The sequence below is a fragment of the Sylvia atricapilla genome, chromosome Z, assembly GCF_009819655.1.
Source record: "Sylvia atricapilla isolate bSylAtr1 chromosome Z, bSylAtr1.pri, whole genome shotgun sequence".
Classification (NCBI taxonomy): Eukaryota; Metazoa; Chordata; class Aves; order Passeriformes; family Sylviidae; genus Sylvia; species Sylvia atricapilla.
The window spans coordinates 71,905,137-71,927,364 of record NC_089174.1 but is presented as its reverse complement, the minus strand read 5'-3'; the positions used below and the strand labels follow the sequence as shown (position 1 = coordinate 71,927,364).

Sequence of the window (22,228 nt, the reverse complement as noted above, 5' to 3'; positions counted from 1 at the left end):
CTTAGCTTTTGCAATAGCAAATTAAACAAGGACATGTCAAAGCGCAGTGACTAGACCAGGTAACAGACCAATTTTCATGAAACTTTTCTGGAAATATTAACTTTTTAGAGTAGTTTTAATTTTCTAATCTGTTGAAAAGAACTGGACTTTTTGGGAGGGTCATTTTTTCCACATTTTAGCAGTTGAGACTTTTTTCTCTGATGTGAATGCCAGCATGACTCCCAGATGTCTAGTTTGTGATTCTTTAGCTATATACTCTGTGTCTGAGTTTGTTTTTCTCACTAGACATTGTAGGTTGTAAGATAATGAGGCACACACCTTTAAAAAGTATGCTTAGTGTAGTGGTAAGTCAAGTGTTTATTGAAAAAATATGTCTGTCAGGTGGAGCAGATTTTAACAGTTGTATTTATTCCATTTACCCTTGTGTTTTAGGTTCAGGCTGTGGTAAGTACTTGATTAAAAACGAATTCTGAAAGTAATAAAATTGTTTTCAGATCATATTATTAATTAATTTTGATGCATCTAAGATGGCAAAGGATAGACATCATTGTGTTGAAATGGCTTTTCAAGTTTCAGTCAGTAAAACTGATGTTACTTGCATAATACAGTGTTAATAAAGAGGTTTCCCAGGAGATCCCGGCAGCTGTCTTTGGCAAAAATATCTCATCAGTTTAATCAGTTGAGTTACATTGTAGAGTAGCCTAGAAAAAATAGAGTGTGTTAGAGAGAATAGGGATCCAGGTGAGAGCAGGTGGTGTTTAAGTTTTCTCCCTCAAACTCAAGGGTAGCTCTTCCCAAGGAAGAGGAAATCATGAAAAGGTGAATATGAATCCTGTGTGGTTATATAGGAAGCTGCGGATGAAATTCAGAGGTAGAATAGAAATTTACAGGAGATGAAAGCAGAGTTGTGTGTCCCAGTCAGACCACAGAGACTCTGAGTGTGTGGGGGCAGGGATGAAGTTAGGAAAGCCAAAGCCCAAGAAGAATTGAATCTGGGGAAGGATATGAAGGGTAGCAAGAAGAAAGGCTTGTACAGGAGTATTAGCAAAAAAAGGAAAGCAAGGAAAAATACTAGTTTTCTGCTGAATGGGGTGGAGAATCTGGTGACAAAGGATGCAGAACTCGCTGTCTCTTTGCCTTGATCTTTACTGGTAAGTGTTGCCTTCAGGAACCACAGTTCAACTGGCAAGAGGGAAGGCCTGGCTCAAGGAAGACATACCCTTTGTGAGTCAGACTGAAATGTTTAGATAAATGTGATGTATGGAAGGTCATGGTACCTGATGAGGTCCATCCCAGAGTGTGGCAGGAGCTGGTTGATGTCATCAAAAGAATCTTCAACTGCAATTGAAAGGTTTTGACAACACAGCATGGTTCCTGGGAGCTCACCGAGTAATGGGGAATGGTGTGGACTTTTCATCTATGATGGTACTCTGGACAGGAGCCTGAGCAACTTCCTATAGCTGACTCTGCTTTAAGCAACTGATTGGACTAGATGATCTCTAGAGTTTCATTCCAATCTTGGCCTTTTTTTAATTATATCCCATTAAAACTCCAGACACATTTAGAACACAGAAGGTAGTTCCTGTGACTTTTTAAATTTTGATTCACTAGTACAGATATCTTAGGTGGAATACTTTGGGTGCAGAAACAAATTTAAAAAAACTACTCTACGTTCTTACCATCTCTGCTAACTGATCTCATTTAAAGCAAAGATGTGTTTTAAAAGTTAAAAAATTAAAAGGATTTATTCAGTAGATAATCTTGGAGTCTATGAACTTATAGTTACTTTTTAGGTGATTTTTTTTTTTAGTTTTAGTCTTTAGTGTCTAGTTTCAAGAATAAAGTCTAGAAGTTCTGTTAGACTGTTGGTATAGTGTATTGGCAATGGTGACTCTTGTATGAATAATATGAAGGCCCTACACAGTTTGGATTTTTATGATTAAGTGTAGAAGACATCTATGGAAAATGCTTGTAATGACACCTGGAGTATGTTGTAAGTTTTCATGCCTACTGTTCATTGTAAGCTGAAAATCACTGTTTAGAATCAATCTGGATATAATTTGCGTACCACATATAATTAGCTATTATAAATACTACTTATGTCCTTCAGAGTGAATTACCAATACAAGTGTTCTGCAAACGAAATGGAAAGTTTTAGTATCAGTAATTATTTGATTGAGTTGAGAGTTTTCTTGGGTCACTCATACAAAAATGCAGAGAACATAAGTAGATTTCGCACTTTAAGTAAAATTACACAGTGCAAATAGGGACTTCCTTAAAACTGGAATGAATTCTAGTCAAAGTACCTGATTGATCACTTTTTAAAGTTTTTCAGTGTTTAGTTTTACTGTCTGTGTCTCTATAAAACTTCCTGTTGTGCTTCCTTGGGAATGCTGTACACATCATATGCTCACTAAAGAGACAAAGGGTGAGTAAGCTGCAAGTCCTGGGTGCAGAACACATGAGCTGAAACAGAAAAGTCTGAACAAGTATGGACTTTGTACCCTTGTTTTTTGGAGAAAGCATGTTCCTGTTTCTCTGTTGTTAGTTAGAACATGTGGATTGTTTTTCAGGCCTTGTAACCTTTCTACAGAATTTAAAAAGTGCAGAGAGTATTTTGCAGTGTTTTAAAACCCTCCTGTACCACAACCCAAGCTGTTGTGTGAGTTAACACTAATTTTCTTTTCCTGGTGATGCATCTAGCTAGCCCCTTTCATTGAGAAGTAAGTTCTTTGCAGACTGCTTAAGTGGTTACTCTCGTTTAAGTTGTAATTTATCTTTAGCTATTTTCTTTTTGTTCTGGGAAACTTTATTTTCCAACAGCTGGTTATTATTTGGCAAAGCAGGAGTTCAGTTATGAAATTGTTATTAATTTAGTGCAGATTTTTCTGAGAGTGAGTGCAAGAATTGTAGATTATTTAAGCTGTACTTAAGAGTTTGAATAGTTTTAAGTGTATTTTTTGTTAGAATTGTTGTTCTTTGAGGATACTGAAATGTGACACCATACAAGCCATATGTATTTGAATAGGTGCATATTTCTATATGTATGTATTTGTGAATAGAAGCAGAAGGAATATCTACATGCCAACTGTAGACTGTGGAATAATTTTTAAGTCTTTATAGATATATTTATATTTTCCTTCAGAGAAAGCATAATTTAATTGGTGCCTATGTCTTGTGGTTTATAATTTAGGCAGTTATTGTTGTCAGCCAAGATAAGAATCAGTATTCATTCAAGGTCTATTGACAGTGTGAGGAGAAAGAGGTACAGCCTGTGAGGTGACTGCAGGGTGACTGCAGTTGTCCTGTAAACATCTCAGGTTAGGTATCTGAACTTAGATGAGGGGATGAGAGGAATTGGGTCAAGTAGCACTTTTTTGGAGGTGAAGGAAGGGTAGTTTGTGTTACCTGCCTTTATATTTATGTGTAGAGGGTCTGTTCCTTCTGTGCATTAAATATATACAAAATTTTATAACTGAAAAGCTGTGATTTTCATTGGATGTGTCCTATGCAGTGTTTTTTTGTGTTTTTTTTTTTAATAAGCTCTTTGAAAATATGTCTGTTACTTAACTTCTCCTTTCAAATTTAAATACGTAGGGAATGTTACTGGAACCGAAGGAACATTAAAAAAAGTGGTTCTTAAGTGTTTCATCAGTATGTATTAATTTTTTCATGTCTATGTTAATATCTCTGTCTATAGTATTTATGCCGTACAGTTCCCTTTTTTTATCCTTTATGTATGAAGTTGCTGGAAACTAATGAATACTTACCTCAGATTTTTATAGGCAGTAATTAATAGTTTCTAAATTTTTACATTACTTGCTGCCCCTCTTGTTTTGTCAAATTCCTAGCATGCTTTCCAGAAAACTTTTGTTTATGACCCAGTAGGACAGTTGCATCTGGTCCCTTTCTGGTACTTCTTAATTATATAACATAAAGGACTGTAAATAAATAACATAAAAATCTAAATATTTATACCACTTACTTTTATTTTCATTACTCATTACGATAGTATTTTGCATTTAATTTTAATCACTATCCTAGCTGTGCTTGAAAATTAAAATAAAAATTTTTAATTTAACATATAAGATATCTTAAAATATGAAAATAAAGCTGGCATAATTCTAGCCTTGTAAAGTATACGAAGGTGGAGTAATTAACTCTACCATTTATTGCTTTATTTTTCTGGCAGTCTGATTTTCCTTTAATCTGATGTATATATGCCACCAGTCTTTGAGATATTTTCCCATGTGAACATTCACAACTTCTGCTGCATATGAGGGACAATGAGTGATGTAGCAGCGTGCTACTAGTGCTTTTCTTTCTCCTCCTGAGTACTGTGTTGAGGTGAAGTGCTTCAGTGTGAGTCTCTCTCACAGTTAGCTTGATTTCTGAAACTGTCCTCGTTCCTTTTCTCTTCCTGCATAATACTGTGATAAGCTGTCTGAGACAGGGACTATCTTTTAAAATAGGTGACATGGTGGCAGTATAGCCAGCACTATTACCATCCTGCAAAAACCAAATTCTGCTAGCAGGTCTGTGTTGGTGGATGACAGCTGGAAGTTCATGGGAATTCTTGGGTGCAAGAATTCAGGTTAAAGAACATGCTTGAGCTTAGAGATTTTGCTTATGACTTCAGTTAGGAATTCTAATGCTGCTGCTTTTAAATGTAGGCAATTCTGTTATGTATATGCCTAGTATAGTACAATTCAGCAAAACCTAGTAATTTACATTAATAATCTAAGCAGTTTTTATGGAGAAATACAAACTGGGGATTTTTCTGCATTCTTTGTAGGATCTCCTGTATTAATGATATTATGTATTACAGCATGCATACTGTAAAATGTGATCATATCTCATTTTTTTAAAGCGACAGTTTTGTTATTTTGCTTTTTGTCCAGGTCTAATGTTAAATGCATCTAGTTCCTTTTACTTAAATAATGAAACCTTTGTTTTTAGAAATAATTTTTTCATAATATTATTTCTCTTCATAGGGGAAGCAGCAGGGAAGAAAATTAAGTGGCTTCCTAATTTAATAACTTTGGTCACTTGCTCTATAAGTCTAGTTATTGTTGCTGACAAAAATAATATCCCCCTCCACTGCCACTGTCATTCATGGAATTTAATTTTCAAATAGTAATTTAGTATCCGTTGCTCAATCCTTTCTGAACATGATGTGTACCTCTTGTCCCTATCTTCCAAAATTAAAATGTACTGATTTTAAGGGATTGTAATTGCCAGTTTGGTTCAGTGTTTTCCTGTGGAAGTAGGATATGGCAGTGTACTTTGTTATAAGGTCTTATTCCTATATATCGGTCAGCTTGTCTTCTAGTTGCCTAAATGATGTCCTCCATAGCCTGTGGTACATTGTGGAAGTACTCTTAAACTGAAAAGGATGTTTGGCAGTAAAGACTTGGAATAAAATTATTGTTGTATCTAAACATCTTGTTCAGCCAAGTCTTTTGAAGGGTTAACTCAAACAGTAAATGGGGGAAATTGAGAGTGGTGCATTAATTGAAAGTGGTCAGTTTACATCGTAGAAATACTTGATGTTGTAGGACTGAGGGTTGTTAACAAGTTGAGTTCATAACATTAATTACTACCACAAGAATAACTGCTTGGAAGGGTCTTGTATAGTAACGTTTGGTCATCAGATTTATAGGAACTTAATTTATTGTGTATCTTGACTTCCTCTCTTGGTTTTGGTCCCATTGATTTGTTTATGTGGCAGTTAACAATGCAGTAATTTTCTAGAAAGTTGTTAAATTATGTCAGGGCTGAGTTTACCGCAAGCAAGGGCTGGTGTGTGCATTCTCCCTAGCTTTGGTTGTCTGGAAGTACCTGGTCAAAGACTGCAGTTCTGTCACTGGGTAAACTGATTTCAGTTGAGTGTCAGTGTGATCCAGTTCTGCTGCCCTTTCATTTCCACTACTTTGCCATGGTCCTTTTTTTTTTACGCTGGGGGAGCCAACTCAAAGTAGCAGTTAGTCACAGCACTTCAGAAGAAACCTATCTGGAAAATGGGCTCTTTCTGGTTGCTGCTTCTGATCTGGTTCACAAATACTTTTGACAAAATGGCCAGAAAAATGGGAGTGAATGACCAAACAACAGGAGGAGAGAAGTTACTTCATTTATGCTATATTGTCTAGTTGTTGCCTGTGTTGTGTTACTGTATTGCGTGTAAAATTTGAATTGGTTATCTGTGACTTTGTTTGCACTTGTAGTTGTTTTAAACTTTTAAAATACTCATCTGTTTTCAAATGAGTCTTATTGTCTCACTTTTATCGCTAGACTGTGAACAAACTACTTCTAATGAGTTTATAGGGGCTTTACTAGCAGTTATTTTCTCCAATTTTAGCAGTACAAACTAAAGTAAACTTTTTTTGATGCGAGGTGGATGCAGAAAGAGTTTTAACATGACAAAAAGGTTAAAATGTATTGTCAAGTACTTCTGGTAAATCATCTGACCCATATGAAAAGGGTGATAGACATTGCACATTTTTCTTAGTAGAGTAACTTGAGTGACCAATATATTTGTCCTGGTCTCAGTATTTACAGTATTTTCCTCAATTTTATACTATTGTGTTTAAATAGTGTTTAAATAGTGTGTTTTAATATTGTGTTTGACAGGAACCATGTGAATGCTGTCCAGTACATTCGTACCATATAGAGAAAGAGGTAATGCAAGCCACCTCTTTCTTTTTGTGTCTTCCAAAAAACAGTCACAGGAATTTTCTTTTTTAAAGAACTGAAGTTTGCTATTTTGCTGTCTGTTCAAACTAATTAATAATTTTTGCAGGCTGCCATTCTTAGCATGAATTGGGTATATTTTCATGCCATTCTCTGGAGTTTTGCTGACTCTAGCAACTAAATGACAAATATTAAAGCAATATTTTGTCTTTGACCTGTCAGCTGGTAACAGAAATCAAATGTGGTAGACCATGCATGGCTTAATATTTTGTCTTCTGCAAAAATTAGAAATGCAGTTCGTAGTTGTGGGGTTTCTTTCAGCTACAGTCTTTGGATAAGGGATCTTGGCAGTAAATAACAGATTGTATTCAGCTGGCTCCACATAGGAGACACCTGTTAAATATGTTGAATAGCAAAAACTTACTGAAAAGAGTTGGGAGCTTAGACTTCTCTGTAGTAAGCTGTATTTGTCTGGAAGATTTAATATGAACATTTCTTTTCCTGAGAATTGGCTCTTATGACGATAAATTCACCCTCAGGGAATTTGGATGCTGACAAAGTTTTTTTTTTTAAATTAGTTTTGTTATAGGCTGTGAGTGAAAATTGTCTTTGTCATGTTTGTCAGAAGGCTCACGTAATTTATTTTCCTGGACATATTTTAAATATTGTATATTTAAAATAGATTTGTCATTCAGTTATGTATTTTAACTTTCAGTCCTTAAAGAACATTTCTGATTTAAATTTTATTAATATTTACTGAGACATCAGAAAGGACTTAAATAGGGGCTTGACAAAAGAAGGTGTATATAAAGGATTCTTGGGGGTAGCATCACATGCTGAGATTGAAATGAAAATTTTCCAGTCCAGAAAATAAACTTTGTTTTATTCAGCCCCTGCTAGACCATCTTTCTGTCACCATCAGATTAGAAAGTCTTTTTGCAGAGCTCTGAGTATAAAGATGATATGACGCTGTTTGCTAAAATGCATTTTTTTATAGTGCATTGGGTTTCATTACTATCACAACAGCTGTTTTGTTTGGTAAAGTAATTCTCCAGTGTAATTTCAGTATTAACACTCTCCAGCGCTACACTGGGGAGCTGCCCGGTATTTTAGAACAAACTGTTGGACAGGTCCATCCAGCAGTTTGTAATAACCTTGAAAAGGCTGTTGGTTTGCTTCAAGGAGCAAAGTTCTTATGCTGGTGCAAAGCAGGGGCAAGAAAGTAAACTGAGGTAGGTGAAGAGAGTGCAGAGCAATGTTTAAGGACTTAGCAGAAAGTTGCAGAATTGTTGGAAGACGTTTACCTTTCAGAAATACGGCAGAATTCTGATACATCTCTGTTCTGGATGGAATTGAATGAACAAGGTTTCAGAAATCACTTATTTTAGTAGATGATTTCTTTTGTGGTCTTCAAAAATGGGAAAGGAACTGTTGGGGAAGATGAATCAGGGAAACCTTATAAATATAATTTCTTAGCAAAAGATTCTGAAAATATGAAACCTATAATCGAAATAGAAATGAAAGCTTACTTTGAGTTGTAAGATACTGAGTCTTTGTTACTATATAACCTGAAAACAATAGCCTAGCTAGCTGAAGGAGAATCACTTTTGATTGAACAATACCTTTCTGCTGGCTAAGAGATCCAAAGGTCAATGTAGCAAAACAGAAATCTAAAGTGTAGTTTTTAGAGTTTAAAATATAACACAGTATGGTAATATAGTAGTTCTTATAGGCTGTATGTAGATTCTATAGGATTTTGTGTCTTGTATTGGTTGGTCACTGTAAATTGGAATTTTCATCACAAAAGGAGATATAATGTATTGTAACAAGGACCTCTCTCTACCCTTCCTCTTCCCCCTCTTCTCGCTCTCTCCTGCTCTCTTCCTCCTGCCACCTTGCTCTCTCACTCCCTTCTCACTTAGCCCACACCCTCCTGTTCTTTCTCTCTCTCTCTTTGGGACTTCCCTTCAGTCGAGGCTGGTGGCCGAAGCAAGGCCCTTTTACCCACGACCCTTGCAATAAAACCACATGTTCTAGAATATACAAGTCGGCAGAATTCCTTGTCCCAGCCGTCTGTGGATTCACCTACAAGGAACTGCAAGCAATACTGGAAAAGATTTAGAAGTGCTGTTGGTATAAAGAATGAAAGAAATTGATACTAAAATTGAACAATAATAATTAAAATTTCTAAGTCCTAATTAATTTACAGAATTGCTGTAATAAAACCTAAGGAAGTTTTTTGCAAATTACTGGTATTACATTGAGCATTGCGTAAGCTTGAAATACCTTTAACCTGGCCCTTTTTTTCTGTGTAATTTATTGTTTTTTATTTAGTTTAATTGATTGTGAGGGTGTCCAGGTTACTTAGTTTTGGTCCTTATATTCTGATAATAGATTCAGAGAGAAAAATCATAAATATTGAGCAATAAATATTGGGAAAAAAACCACCAGGGTGAGGTGGTATATGTCTAAGTCTAAAGAACGTTCATTGGTTCTGTTAATAGTTTGTAGATGATAGCTTTCCATAAATTAAGGGAAAGGAATTGAAGAGATAGACTGTTCTAAGTCAGACTTAACTGTGTTCATCTTACCAGTGTAATCAACCTAACACGTAAAGAAAGAAGGTAGTAAGGAGTATATGTTAAAGGGCATATTTTTATAATCGAGACACAGATTTGTTCTCCAGAATAAAGGAGGCTATCAAGCTTTGCTTCCTTTTTGTTTTATTTTTTTTTTCTGCAGAAGAGATCTTGCAGTTTATAGATAGATGCTTTACAGTCCTGTGCATTTTCATAACAAACTCTGACTGTTGCCCTGTTTGCTTTTTTGAAAGTTTGTTGTGAATCTATTGATGGTATTGTCTTTCAGGACTCAAAATGTTCTTTGCAGATGTTTCGTGCTAGGTGGAGCATAGGATTTGAGTTATAAATTAAGACCATGAGGGAGAATGAATTTTGCAAATTAGAATTCAGAAGCACGGGATAATCTGAACAAATCCCTGAAGTATTCCTATCCAGTAGTCAGTGCAGATAAAAACATCTGATATGTTAATCTTCTGTTGAGTTTTTAATGTTTTATTTTGCATTGCATGCTGCACTGTGGGGAAAAAAATTGAAATAAATAGTTCCAACAGTTCTTGCTGTTCTGACAGGCATTACTTTATTGTGCAAAATAACAGTGTCAGCCAAAACCATCAGTCTGAATCGTTCCTGTAAGGTTGCATTTCAGTAGAAACAGATTTTAAGTTATTAACCAGCTCTGTCATGGGTCTTGAAGCACAAATGTAACACATCTGACCCTTTACAGAACGTTTTTGTCTAGTGAAGGCCACTGCTCCTAGCTGCTGTAGTGCTGTAGTGAAAAGTTGCCCCTCTTCTTGCCAGTTCCCTGTGGATGAGTTCTTAGTTATTGTGAGATTTAGAACTGTGATAATTCCCTTAATTCTAGGCAGTGACACACTGTCTCCATACAGTCTGTATATGTGTATATATTATGTCCTTGCAGATAGGTTGTTCTGTTTATTACACATCTATATTTTACTTATTTCAGGGGACTTAATGGCTTTTGTTGATTAATATTTGCGTTAGTACTTTATTGTCTTTTGAAATCAATACTTTCTACCAGCTCTGGCTGTGTGGGAGTACCTGCCTACTTAACTTTCTGGAACTTTAATGAAAAAATAAAATTGCCTTTCAAATATGAAAATACAATAGAGAAGTATACATTTCCTCTATTTTTCTTTCTCTCTGTTTTAGTCTATAACTTTTGTCATTATTATTCATCAGAAAAAAGTGTAAAGAGACTGTAAGTAATAGATAGAAAGAAAATGGACCAAAATTACATTATTTAACACAGATAACAAAAGCATGTCAGCTAGATGAGATGGAATTGATCAGAATAAAATGTGAGCAGACATTTTGTTTTGTCATGTTAATACCCTACTGTTGAGCATCATAATTTTGCAGTAAATAATTTTGAGAAAAATAGAGGAATGCTGGTGTTTAAGGCCCAGCATTTAATGAATTTTTTTGTTCTATTGACTTACAGTATTAATTTTTATGTCAGATTTCCGAGAACTGTTAGGATCATAATGTTAAGTAAGAGAGAGAGCTGTCTGTTGTCGGTAGACAAATAATTAAAACCTTAAAAGGAATAAATGTCTTCGCAGCTAAGAGCAAGCGAGATGACATCTATCATTTTGGCCTCTACTGCTGTGTGCCTAAAGAGTATCTGAACATGTAATTCTTAAGACCAGAATACTGCTTCAAATGCAGCGTAACAGTCTTTTCCGTCCTGCTGCTTTCAGAGGAACTGCTGTTGAAAATATTTTGAGGAACTAACGCTTTCTATTTAAAAATTCATTTCAGCAATAAAAACAAGTTACTTCTCTGTGAATACTTAAAATACTACAGCTATTGCAGTGTCTGATACTTGATTTGTATTAATTTGCAGCTCCTGTTTGGAATAGTAAAATGATGAACTGATTTTACTGAAACAATACAATTAATTCCTGTTTGAAGCTTGCAGGCTAGGATAGTCTGTTCTTACTGCTTAAATAATGAAAATAGCAGATTGAGGTTTATAAAATTTGATTTCCTTCTTCTATTTCCATGTTGCTGCTATTTGTCTCTGTTTATTTGGGTTTCCTGCAGAGCACTCACCTGTAAATTGACAAGCAATACCCGATTTTAATTACATTTTAGTTACGAGTTGGGTATTTAACACAGCACCCCGCATGTTTATAGATGGTTGGAAAGCAGCTTTTAGACCCTGTAGAGGGATTCTTAGGTGTTGTCTTTTTTACCAGTTGTGGTCTAATCTGATGCTAATGTTGAACATAAAAGCATTTGAAACTGAATTTTAACAATGTGAGTGTAATTAATATTTATTATTTTTAATGTTTGTAAATGAATACTAGTTATACAACATACTGAACGTTATTCTCTCTGAGAATGTTTCTCAGTGGTGTGGAATGTCGTGACAGCTGCAGTTCTTAAGCACTCTAATTATGACTTTCAGAATGTGAATATAGCTGTTGTTTCCTCTGAATCAACAAGTCTGGTGTTAGCATTGCCTTTCTAAATAGGAAACAGATATGTTGTCTACCTGCAGCTATAGATATCAGAGAAATACATGTTAAAGGTTTGCCTGTCGAGAAGTTCTCAAATGTTGCATGCTATCTGGGGATTCAGATATTTCATTGTGCATATTTACACATCTTTGTGTTCTATTTTATAATTGACAGTTTAGTGTTAATAGAATACAGATAGAAATAGGTTGTTTCTTGTGTCTCTTCCCGAAGGTCAAACATTTTTCCATAATGCAGCTTCAAATTTTTATATGGTAAAAATCTAAATACTTCTCACCGGAGTCTATCTGTTAATGTTTCTGTAGTTAATCAGGTATGCAGTCAGTGACAGTAGTCACTTCTGATTGAAGTCTTGTGGTTTTCATGACAAAACTAAACAAGCAAAAACAATGCTTAACTAAAAGAAGTGTAATTTCTTGGAGTTCCATTCATGCACTCTGAATAACCCTGGTGTCTGAGTTAACAGCTTGTAGCAAGAACTTGAGATACTAGGTATTCTCACTTTAAAAATACAGTTCTCAGGACTACTGGAAATGGTTAACAATGTATTTTTAGTCCTTGTGATAGTCAGCAAGATGTAATCTTATTGCAGGCAAGGAAATTCCTCTGTTGTATATAAGTTTTCTGTTATATCCATATTTTGAGAGAAAAATATGAAGTAGCAGTGCCAAGTCCAGAGAGGATATGCAGCAAAGCTAGAAACAAAGCTGTAGAATGTTCCTTGTGATTGGTGTCTTTTAACAAAGATTTTGTTTAGTCATATGCAATTTACTTGTTCTGTTTCCCTGAATATAAAGGGTTTTTTAAAAGAAAAATATGTGCTTTGAACTTGCTTGTTAACCAACTATATAATTCTCTTCAGTCAGACCTTAAATAATGATGTCATTTTTGAAGACTAAACACAAGTGTAGGCACATGCATACATACTTCCGAAAGCCTCCCTTGGGCACAAAGCCCTGAAATTGCACACACTGATGGCCCAGGAATGAAAGTGGCTGTGGAAGTTATCTTCAAGAGATTTGATTAGCACGTAGATGTTTTGCATTTGTGTTGCAAATTTTCTTGTCTGCTTACAGGTGAGTGCAGTATCTGAGTGCGGTGACCATGAAACAGTGACCAGGTTGTAAAGAATGGGTAGTCAGAGTTGTAAGTCAAAGGTAGCAAGAGTCCTCAGCTCACAATTCAATATAAAATGTATTTGTGAAAGACAGATTTGCTCACTACCCATTTCCTCTGTCATTTGTCACTTCTAATTATTTACTGCAATATGTTCCATTTCTGTGTCTCAGAAAAGTGAATGTGAAATAGTAGTAATTTTTTGAGACTACTTTTTCATATCATGTGAGGAAATTAAATGTTATTTCTGTGTGAGAAAGGATGTCTGTCAGAGATGGTACCAGAATCCTCATTCTGTGGCTTTTGCTTTAGGGTACTTGATTTTTTTATATGAACTCATTCATCTTTCTCCAGTATTGTATTTCATAGATTTTCTTTGATAAAAGTAGTTTCAAAACTGCACTTGCCTAATAGATACAGTGACAGACATGAGCCATATTTACATGTGTGGCTGAAATAAAAATTAGGAAACTAGTGAGTGGAATTTTTGTGAAAAATTTGATCTTGTAGTTCATTGTGGTGGTAGATACTAATTACTTTTGGCACATGATGAAATGGTAATTCCCATCTGTTCTTCTATGGAAGTTGTTGAGAGAGAAAAGTCTCTTAGTGATACTTGTTTAGCGATTTGATTTTATGGTATGTTCAGCTGATTTACATGTAACAGAGCTTTGTGTTCACGGTATAAACCAGACTTATTTTCACTTTGTGCACTACAAGTGTCAGTGTCCTAATTTTGAATGTTCTAATATATGCAAAAATAGTAACCTTGAATAGGTAGGGTTTGAAATTATGTACTTCAGGTATGCGCATGCTGTTTTCCACCACTGTCAAGTCAGAAGAGTTTGTCTTTTCAAAGGTGGCTGTGATGAGTTTCTCTCTCCTTTGCTGTGGGGTATGACCCACGTGTATGGTCAGATGCTACTAAAGAATTGCCATGCATCTCTTGTGTAGCCACACCTAACTGAGACTGTTGAAATTAAATTATTGAGGGGTCTAGTGAATAGTAAAATGGCTGGTTTTTTCATACATAATCAGAAGTGACCTTTGACATCTATCCACAAAATATCTATGCTTTTGTGCTGCAGTGATCATGATTCACCAATAGTTGTCAGAATTGTCTGACAAAAAATTGGGAACTTGCTAAGACTTCAAAAGAACATTTTAAACACATGAAGCATGATAGTAAGGTGTACCAATCCTACAATTGTTACCAGGCTAAAAGTGCTGTGGACATGAATCTTCTTTGTGTGTTTAGGCAAACAACTTTTTGTTGCTTATTTATGAACTGTTCTTTTCTAAATGCTTCTACTAAGTGCTGTACATGTGCCTCCTCACCTCCAGCAGAGGAAGTACTTAACTGTGAAAACCTACCTGTATTAGAGAAATCTGAAGCTGTTAAACACAGAAATGCCATGTTACATTCATTCTCCTTTTTTCTTCTTAGTTTCTTCATTCACCTGTTGTTTGTATCTTTTCTCCCAGAGTGTAGCCTTGCATCATCTCCCAGCTTAAAAAGGGAAGTTTATTCCTGTAATCAACTTCTGCTTTAATTTTCATTTCTCTTTTTATGTAGTCTGTATAATTACTGGCTTGTGTTCTTTTCCACTGGTTTCCAACAAATTCAGAATTTGACCTCACTTGGTTAAAATTGTTCTAGATGATGTTGCTGGTGGCCACAGACCATTCTTATTTCTCTTCTGTGATAGGAATCTTTGACAGTTAGGCTTTTTTAAAAAATATTTGCTGTCCGTTTCTTAGCTTTGCCTGTGTTTTTTCCTCATTATTCTGTAACATTTGATTGTAGGAGTATCCCTCCAAATCTAAAAGAAATCCCAGGACTTATATTTCTTCATGTCTCCTCCTGACACTGTGCTCCTGTACTCTTGCCTCTCTCATGCAGACGTGTCTGGTTTTGTCTGGATTTGATACCATCTCCTCTTTTTAGTATGTTTGCAGATATTTTCAGTGTCACTCTGATGATGTCCTCTCTCACTTTCTTCCTGAACCATCAGTCTGTAGCAAGCCTGAGAGTGAAAATACTGGACACTAAATCCTGCTGTGGTGCTGATTTTTAGCATTTTATGTCTGTGATTGAAAAATCAATCTGTGTGTAATCTGAATGTTAGATTTTGTACCAAGAAGCCTCAAACTTTTTTTTTTTAATTGTGTTTTAATGATTTTATTTAAGAGTTCAAGAGATCCTGTTTTCCCAGAAGTAGTGTTGAAAAAGTGAAGTGTAAGCACGAGATGTTTGTTTCAAAAGTTTGGCAAGATGTAGAAAAATGTGCCAAGTTTCTGCAGCTCCCAGATGGTCAGGAGCATGTCTGAAGAGAGCAGTTTTAGTCTGTTAGAGGAGCTATGGGATTTCATGGCTGTTAAATAAGAAATGTCATAATCCATCAGGTCTTGCATCCTGAAGCCATTCCAGATGTATCGAGTTGCCAAAAATTTCTTTCTTTTCACAGCTTTGCAATAAAGAAGAGAAAATGCTAATTAAATTCTGATTGTTATTGTATAATTTTTTTGTACCATACCACTTGGCTGAAATCACTGTGGGTAGATAAGTATACTGTATCTGTACTCACATAGCTAGAATTCTATATTTCAAAATATTATAGTTTTATCTTAAAAATACTTTGTAGGTGCTTAGTTTCAATGTACATACGCATGAGGGTTTTAAATTTTCTGGAAATACTGTTATCATAACATATTAAAAATGAGATATGTCCATTATTGGTGTTCTGTGACTTTACTACTACAATAGATGAATTTTTATAGCCATTCCCAAGATTTAAAAATTAACGGATCTAATTTTTGTCCGTTTTTTTGTTTGTTTGTTTGTTTTGTTTGTTTTTGTTTTTGTTTTCATTTAGCCAAGAGATAATGGTATCTCAAATCATGTATCACTGGTTTTGCTGATATCTTAGTATCATACAATGCTAGTGAACTCAAAATTTTTGTACTCTAGCTCCTGCTTGAAGCAAGGTCAGCTACAGTGAGTTGCTCAGGACATTATTGAGTTGAATTGTGGATATCTCCAGTGATGGAGATCTGCTTAAACAGAATTTTCTGTGCTTCGGTTTGTGCTATTCTTGTCTGTCACTGGGCATGACTGAGAAGAGTCTGATTCCATCTTCTGAACTCCCTGCCCCGCTTCCAAATTGAGTAATTTTGCACTGTGGTAAGATTCCTTTGAGCCTCCCCTTCTCCAGGCTGCATAGTCTTGTTTCTCTTAGCCTTCCCTTATATAACAGGTGCTCCAAGCCCTGAGCAGATGTCATATCTATATGAAAGTTTTCGTTTTCAGAACTACTACTCCTGACAATGGTAAAGTACAGTGGTAAAACTGTACAGTTCAGCTCAAAAAAAGATCTTGAGAAACAGTAATATCAATACTACCCACATGTTAACTCCCTTCTTATTTCAGCCAAGGTTTATAGTTTTCATAACGCATTTACTGTAACACTGACTTTATAGTCTTAACTTATATACCTAGGAATCTTCTTCAGTATGGTGTTCAGTATTTAATATAATCTTTTATATAATCTTTTCCTTCAGAAGAATGAGGTAGAACATTCTTTGATTAATATACTACCTTTTTATAAAATTTTTTTCCTAAATTTGCTAAACTTTTCCTAAATTTTTGGAGCAAGCAACATGGCTCATTTATGCTTTGTAAGGACAGTATCCTTAATTTGTCCTGAGGGAGCAATAGAAGCATCTTTTTTCCTGAGTATTTAAAAGAGCCATGTTTTTATGAGACCTTCCTGTAAAGGAAATACGTGCACTGAAAATATGACTATGTCATGGGGGTGGGTGTCTGCAGACTGGAAGCTGGTAATCAGCAGTCAGTCTCCCGAGTAGGTGGAACCTTTACTTCAGCCCTCTGTTGTTGTGTTCTTAGTCTGGGAAGTGATTCTGACCTTCTTTTGTTGCTTCTCTTGGATCACACATTCTGAGGCTTACAGGCAGAGTTACATATTATACTGGTCACATGCAGAACACAGGTAGCATAGTGTTTCTATGAACATACAACTTTTTCTCCCTTGTCCATCTTCATTCTCTTGGCAGACTGTTGACAACTTGGCAGCAAAACCCATCAGAATTTGAGGGATATTAGCTTATATTTGATCTTTCTTTCAGAGGTAGCAGGTTCTTGCTATGAGTTTTATCACATTCAGATTGGTGCTTTGAGCAATCATATTCCCTTCACAGAAGGAAAAATGGAGGTTCCTGAAATGCAACTTTTTTGTCTTAAATCTTTTAATTGCAGAATGCCAGTGCTATGCCTTCCTTTCTGTTACTGATGTTATTACTGTAATTGCTCTGTTCTCCAAAACCTTTTCTTACTAAACTTTTCTGCTGTACTCAAAATAATGCACCTTTCTGCATGGCCAGGTCACCACCTAACTGAGCGGAAGACCCTTATTCATGTAAGCTTTTTTTTGCAAGTTCTGTGCTAAGTCTTGAACTAAACTGTAATCTTCTTGTCCAAAAGTAGTCCCCACTAAGTAAATAGCACCATAAGGATTCTTTTGAGGCATGTAGAAAATGTCGTAATGTTTTCTTTAGGGTGAACACCTGCCCACAGGGCATGAACTGATATGAAAAATGTGCAGCTGGTGTCTAAACTTTGAGAAAATGTGAAAATTTATTGAAACATCCTTTGCTTAGCACACTTATGTCAGCTGCAAACTAATAATACCTAAACAATAGTGAGAGTTTGACTTCAGTTGCATTGCTTTTCCAGTCTGTTTTTCTTTTCTAAATTGGTTCAGAAGTTTCTGAAGTCTTTGTGTGACTGCTCTGGAAAACCTGGGGCTGTAATACAACCCAAAGGACTGAAAACAGGGGAGGAGAGGAGAGGGGAGGGAAGGGGAGGAGAGGAGAGGCAGATAAAAACTGTTTCATATGAGTGGCGTGTGAAAATTGCTGTAGTTTTACCTGTACTATATTAAAGTTGAAGCATGTGTCTCTCCCAAGAGTAACTGTTTTCGTACCTTTGCAGTGTAACTAATATAAATACAGACATTCCCACACAGTTCTGTAACAAACGTGGATTTTGAAGTTTCAGAGAACATGTGATAACCCCACACTCATTCATGTTGATGATAAGCCACCTTTATTGTGGAAGGACTGCACATCTGTAATTGCATCTCACTATTCTGTTAGTTCTTCATTGTGGCCCAGGTTTCACCTCATTGTTCAAATCAGAAAGCTACTTTTTACTGGTTTTAGTTAGCTCTTCTGTTTTGTTATTTTTCCCAGGAAAGAGCAATGACATAGTGTGTGCTTTCCCAAAGAGTGACTTCAGTATAGCTGTTTACTTTCAACTTTCTTTTTATATTTGTATACTAAAGTTGTTTATATGTCGTTAGATTCTTACATTATGTTACAGTACAGAAATGTAGACTCTTTAGAATGAAAAGAAATTTTAAATTATGACTGTATCATGGCATGTTGAGTTTAGAATATATTTCTTTATGCTTAGCTAAGGATGATTTTGACAATGAGGGAAATTGGACTCAACCCAAGATTTCTAGTTTTAAGTCATTAAATTTTGCCTAAGGTTTCCAGTGCTGCTTTGTAAATTCACTTGGGCTTGGTTCTGTGGTAGTACTCAGCATCCATTTGATCAGAACAAAAAAAACACTAGTTCGTGAAAACAATTCAAAATGTCCTATGGGGAAGCAATTAGAAAAATAATTAATACTAATCATAAGCCATGGCACTTTATTTAGGTCAATGTCAGGATATAAATAGAAATACACAGTCCCTTCAAATATGTTGACACTGTAATGTTGTTTTACCTACAGGTACAGAGAGGCTCTTGTCAAGTGGGATGAAGCACTTCAGTTAACTCCAGAGGATGCTACACTTTATGAGATGAAATCACAGGTAAAAGCATGACAATTCTTTGCCAGTTAATAAATTAGAAAATAAAACATATTTGTGAACAGATACTGGTCAACATTGTTTTTAGTTGTGTGCAGGAACTACAACATGATTTAAGTAATTCGTTTTTACCAGCCAACAGGGTGACTTTTAACAGAAATTGGAATAATGCTGTTATACCAGCCAGACACAATAAACATCTTTGCTGTGTTGTGAATTAGGATGCTACATTGCGGGGGAAAAAAATGGAAGTACTTAAAAATTATATTGGGGTGATCAAGGAGAGCCTTCGTTTGATAGATTAGTGAATTTAACCATTAAAAATCTGCCTGCTCTTTCTAAGGAATGGTCTTAATACTACCTATTGTTGGTATTAAACACTGGTATTGTATGCAAAAAGTTTGGTTCAGTCTGGTTTTGTATTAAGTGCTACATAGATAAATCAGTCATGTAAAAGACTTTGTAATATCTAATCTAAACCTGCCCTCTTTCAGTTTGAAGCTGTTCCCCCTTGTCCTATCACTACATCAGCTTGTAAAAAGTCCCACTCCACCTTTCTTGTGGCTCCCATAAGAACCCTCTGGATTCTAGGAAGCAGCTCAACAGGTCCCACAGACGTGTGCCTATTGATTTGCAGCAAAGGGCCTCGATAATACATAGTTTGAAAAAGAGAGGAAAAGGAAAAAAAAATGGTTGTAACTTTTAGGAAGTTTGCTATACTGTTTAGTTTTAAAATCTTTGATTGTTACTCTAATAATAGAGTTGTTACTCTAATTCTTTTATTGTGTAAAAACCCCTATCAAGACCCTAACACTCCTGCTTCCCCAAAAAAGAAGCCAAAAAAACCCAACCCCCAACAAACCCCAAGAACCAATGCTGGTACTTGTTCCAAGGTGTCGTGGCTGCATTTTCTAATGGATATTACCACATTTGCTCCCCACAGTCATCTTGTCTGGTGAAGTGAAGAAGGTGTGATTCTACAAAAGAATTAATAGAATTATCATGGCTTCATTTCAATACAGTAGTATTGAAGGATGCTTTTCTTTTATAGACCTGCAGGTTTAGATTTTATTGGGTTATGCATTTAGTTGGTGATACTTTATGACTTAAAGATTTTTCTTTAAATTGTTTAGGGAGAAGTGTGTTGTCTTTCTGTAAGTGTTAGTGTAAATGAAAGATCTGTCTAGCCTAGTGGAATGGCTGGGAAGGAGTTGACAAATAGCATGAGCACATAGCAATACTACTCTCCTGATACCTCTCCCAGGCTCCAGCAAGCTTTGTCTCTGGAACTTCTCTGTGTTTGGAAGTGCTTAAAAGATTTTTCTTCATCAAATTTGTGTCAGTACTTTTTGTTCTCATGTGAATTTCTGTCCTGGTTTCGGAGTAAATTAGGGAAGAACCTCCAAAAGGAGTCCCCTAAACCAAACCTCCACCACCCCTTCCTCCCCCCAGCCCTGGGTTCGGGAAGGAAAATACCTCGGAGGAAAGTGGAAAAACCAGTTTATTGACAAAAATACACTCCCCAACACCGAATAGTGGGAAAAGACGGGTTACTGTGATGAGGAGGGTGCTGACGCGTCTCTGTCTGGCCCAGGTCTTCTCCAACTTCTCAGGTCAGGTCCGGAGCCGGTTCAAACCTTGGGGGGGCGGCGGGGGGGGAGAAAGGAAGGAGGGAAAAAAAACCAAACAGAAGCAGCGGGGGGGGGGAAGAAAAACGGCGGCAGGGGCAGCCGGAGAGCAGAGCAAAGCAAAGCGAAGCAAAGAAGGCAAAAGCAGCCGAACCAGCTGAAGCAAGAGCTGAAACAGCCAAGCAAGGAAAAAGGAGGCAGGAACTGCAGGCTCCCGCCCTCTTGGGCGGGATTCAGCTGCGAGACATAACAACATATCCAAGATATGGGATGGATATATGGGATAGGAGGCAGCTCAACCCAGAACATTCCACCCCTTATCCCAAATATCCATCCAATTAAAACTTTCATCTCACTTACTCAGACCTTTAACACTTACACATTTCCGTCCATCTTACTTGCTCAGACCTTCAACACTTACACATTTTCTTCTGTTTCATGTCTAATTAATCTAACACACAGACAATAGTAGTAACATTCAGCACATATCAATCTTACCCCATATTCAGATCTCCCTGAGGTACACATCGCATCGTTCCATCTTTCTGCATTATCCACCATGTACAACCTGGTCCTCGAGCAGAGACAACTCCACGGATGGGTTTGCCTGTACTCGAGTCAGGGTTGATCCATACTGTCTTTCCCAACAAACCTCTAACATGGGCCACTGGGACTTTATCTCCATCTACTGCATTAAGGTGCTGGGACTGAGCAGGTTGGTGGAACCTCGAGTGTTAACTAACCAGGTGGCTTTTGCTAAATGCTGCTCCCAGTTTTTTAAGGACCCTCCACCCAACGCCTTCAGGGTGGTTTTTAACAGCCCATTGTACCTCTCCACTTTACCCACGGCTGGTGCATGGTAGGGGATATGATATACCCATTCAATGCCATGTTCCCTAGCCCAGGTTTTAATAAGATTATTTTTGAAATGAGTCCCATTGTCTGACTCAATTCTCTCGGGAGTGCCGTGCCTCCAAAGGACTTGCTTTTCAAGTCCCAGGATGGTGTTGCGGGCTGTAGCATGAGACACAGGATAGGTTTCCAACCATCCCGTGGTAGCTTCTACCATGGTCAGCACATGACGCTTGCCTTGGCGGGTTTGAGGCAGTGTGATGTAATCAATCTGCCAGGCCTCTCTGTACTTGTATTTAGACCACCGCCCTCCATACCAGAGAGGCTTCATCCACTTGGCTTGCTTAATGGCAGCGCATATTTCACAGTCACTGATAACCTGAGAAATGCTGTCCATGGTTAAATCCACCCCTCAGTCTCGTGCCCACTTATAGGTGGCATCTCTACCTTGGTGACCTGAGGCATCATGGGCCCATCGTGCTAGAAATAACTCTCCCTTGTGCTCCCAGTCAAGATCTATCTTCAACTCCCCTATCTTTGCAGCTTGATCTACCCACTGATTATTTTGCTGCTCCTCATTAGCTCTGCTCTTGGGGACATGGGCATCTACATGGCGAATCTTCACAGGTAGGGTTTCTAACTGGGCAGCGATATCTTTCCACTCTTCAGCAGCCCAAATTGGTTTACCTCTACGCTGCCAGTTCGCCTCTTTCCATTTTTTCAGCCATCCCCACAGAGCATTGGCTACCATCCAAGAATCAGTGTATAGATAGAGCCTTGGCCACTTCTCTCTCTTTGCAATATCTAGGGCCAGTTGAATTGCTTTAAGTTCAGCAAATTGACTGGATCCACCCTCTCCCTCAACGACCCCTACGACCTGTCGTGTGGGGCTCCATACAGCTGCCTTCCACCTCCGACCCATCCCTACGACACGGCAGGAACCGTCAGTGAATAA

At 36.9% G+C, this 22,228-nt stretch overlaps 1 protein-coding gene across 1 annotated transcript in view; it reads left to right on the top strand.

The window, feature by feature from the left end:
- TTC33 (tetratricopeptide repeat domain 33) overlaps window positions 1-22,228 on the top strand; it is a 46,742-nt gene that overhangs the window by 4,575 nt on the left and 19,939 nt on the right. The window contains exon 2 of the mRNA XM_066339029.1: window positions 18,715-18,796. Coding sequence (XP_066195126.1) covers window positions 18,715-18,796 — 82 coding nt within the window. The remainder of the gene's footprint in view (window positions 1-18,714; window positions 18,797-22,228) is intronic.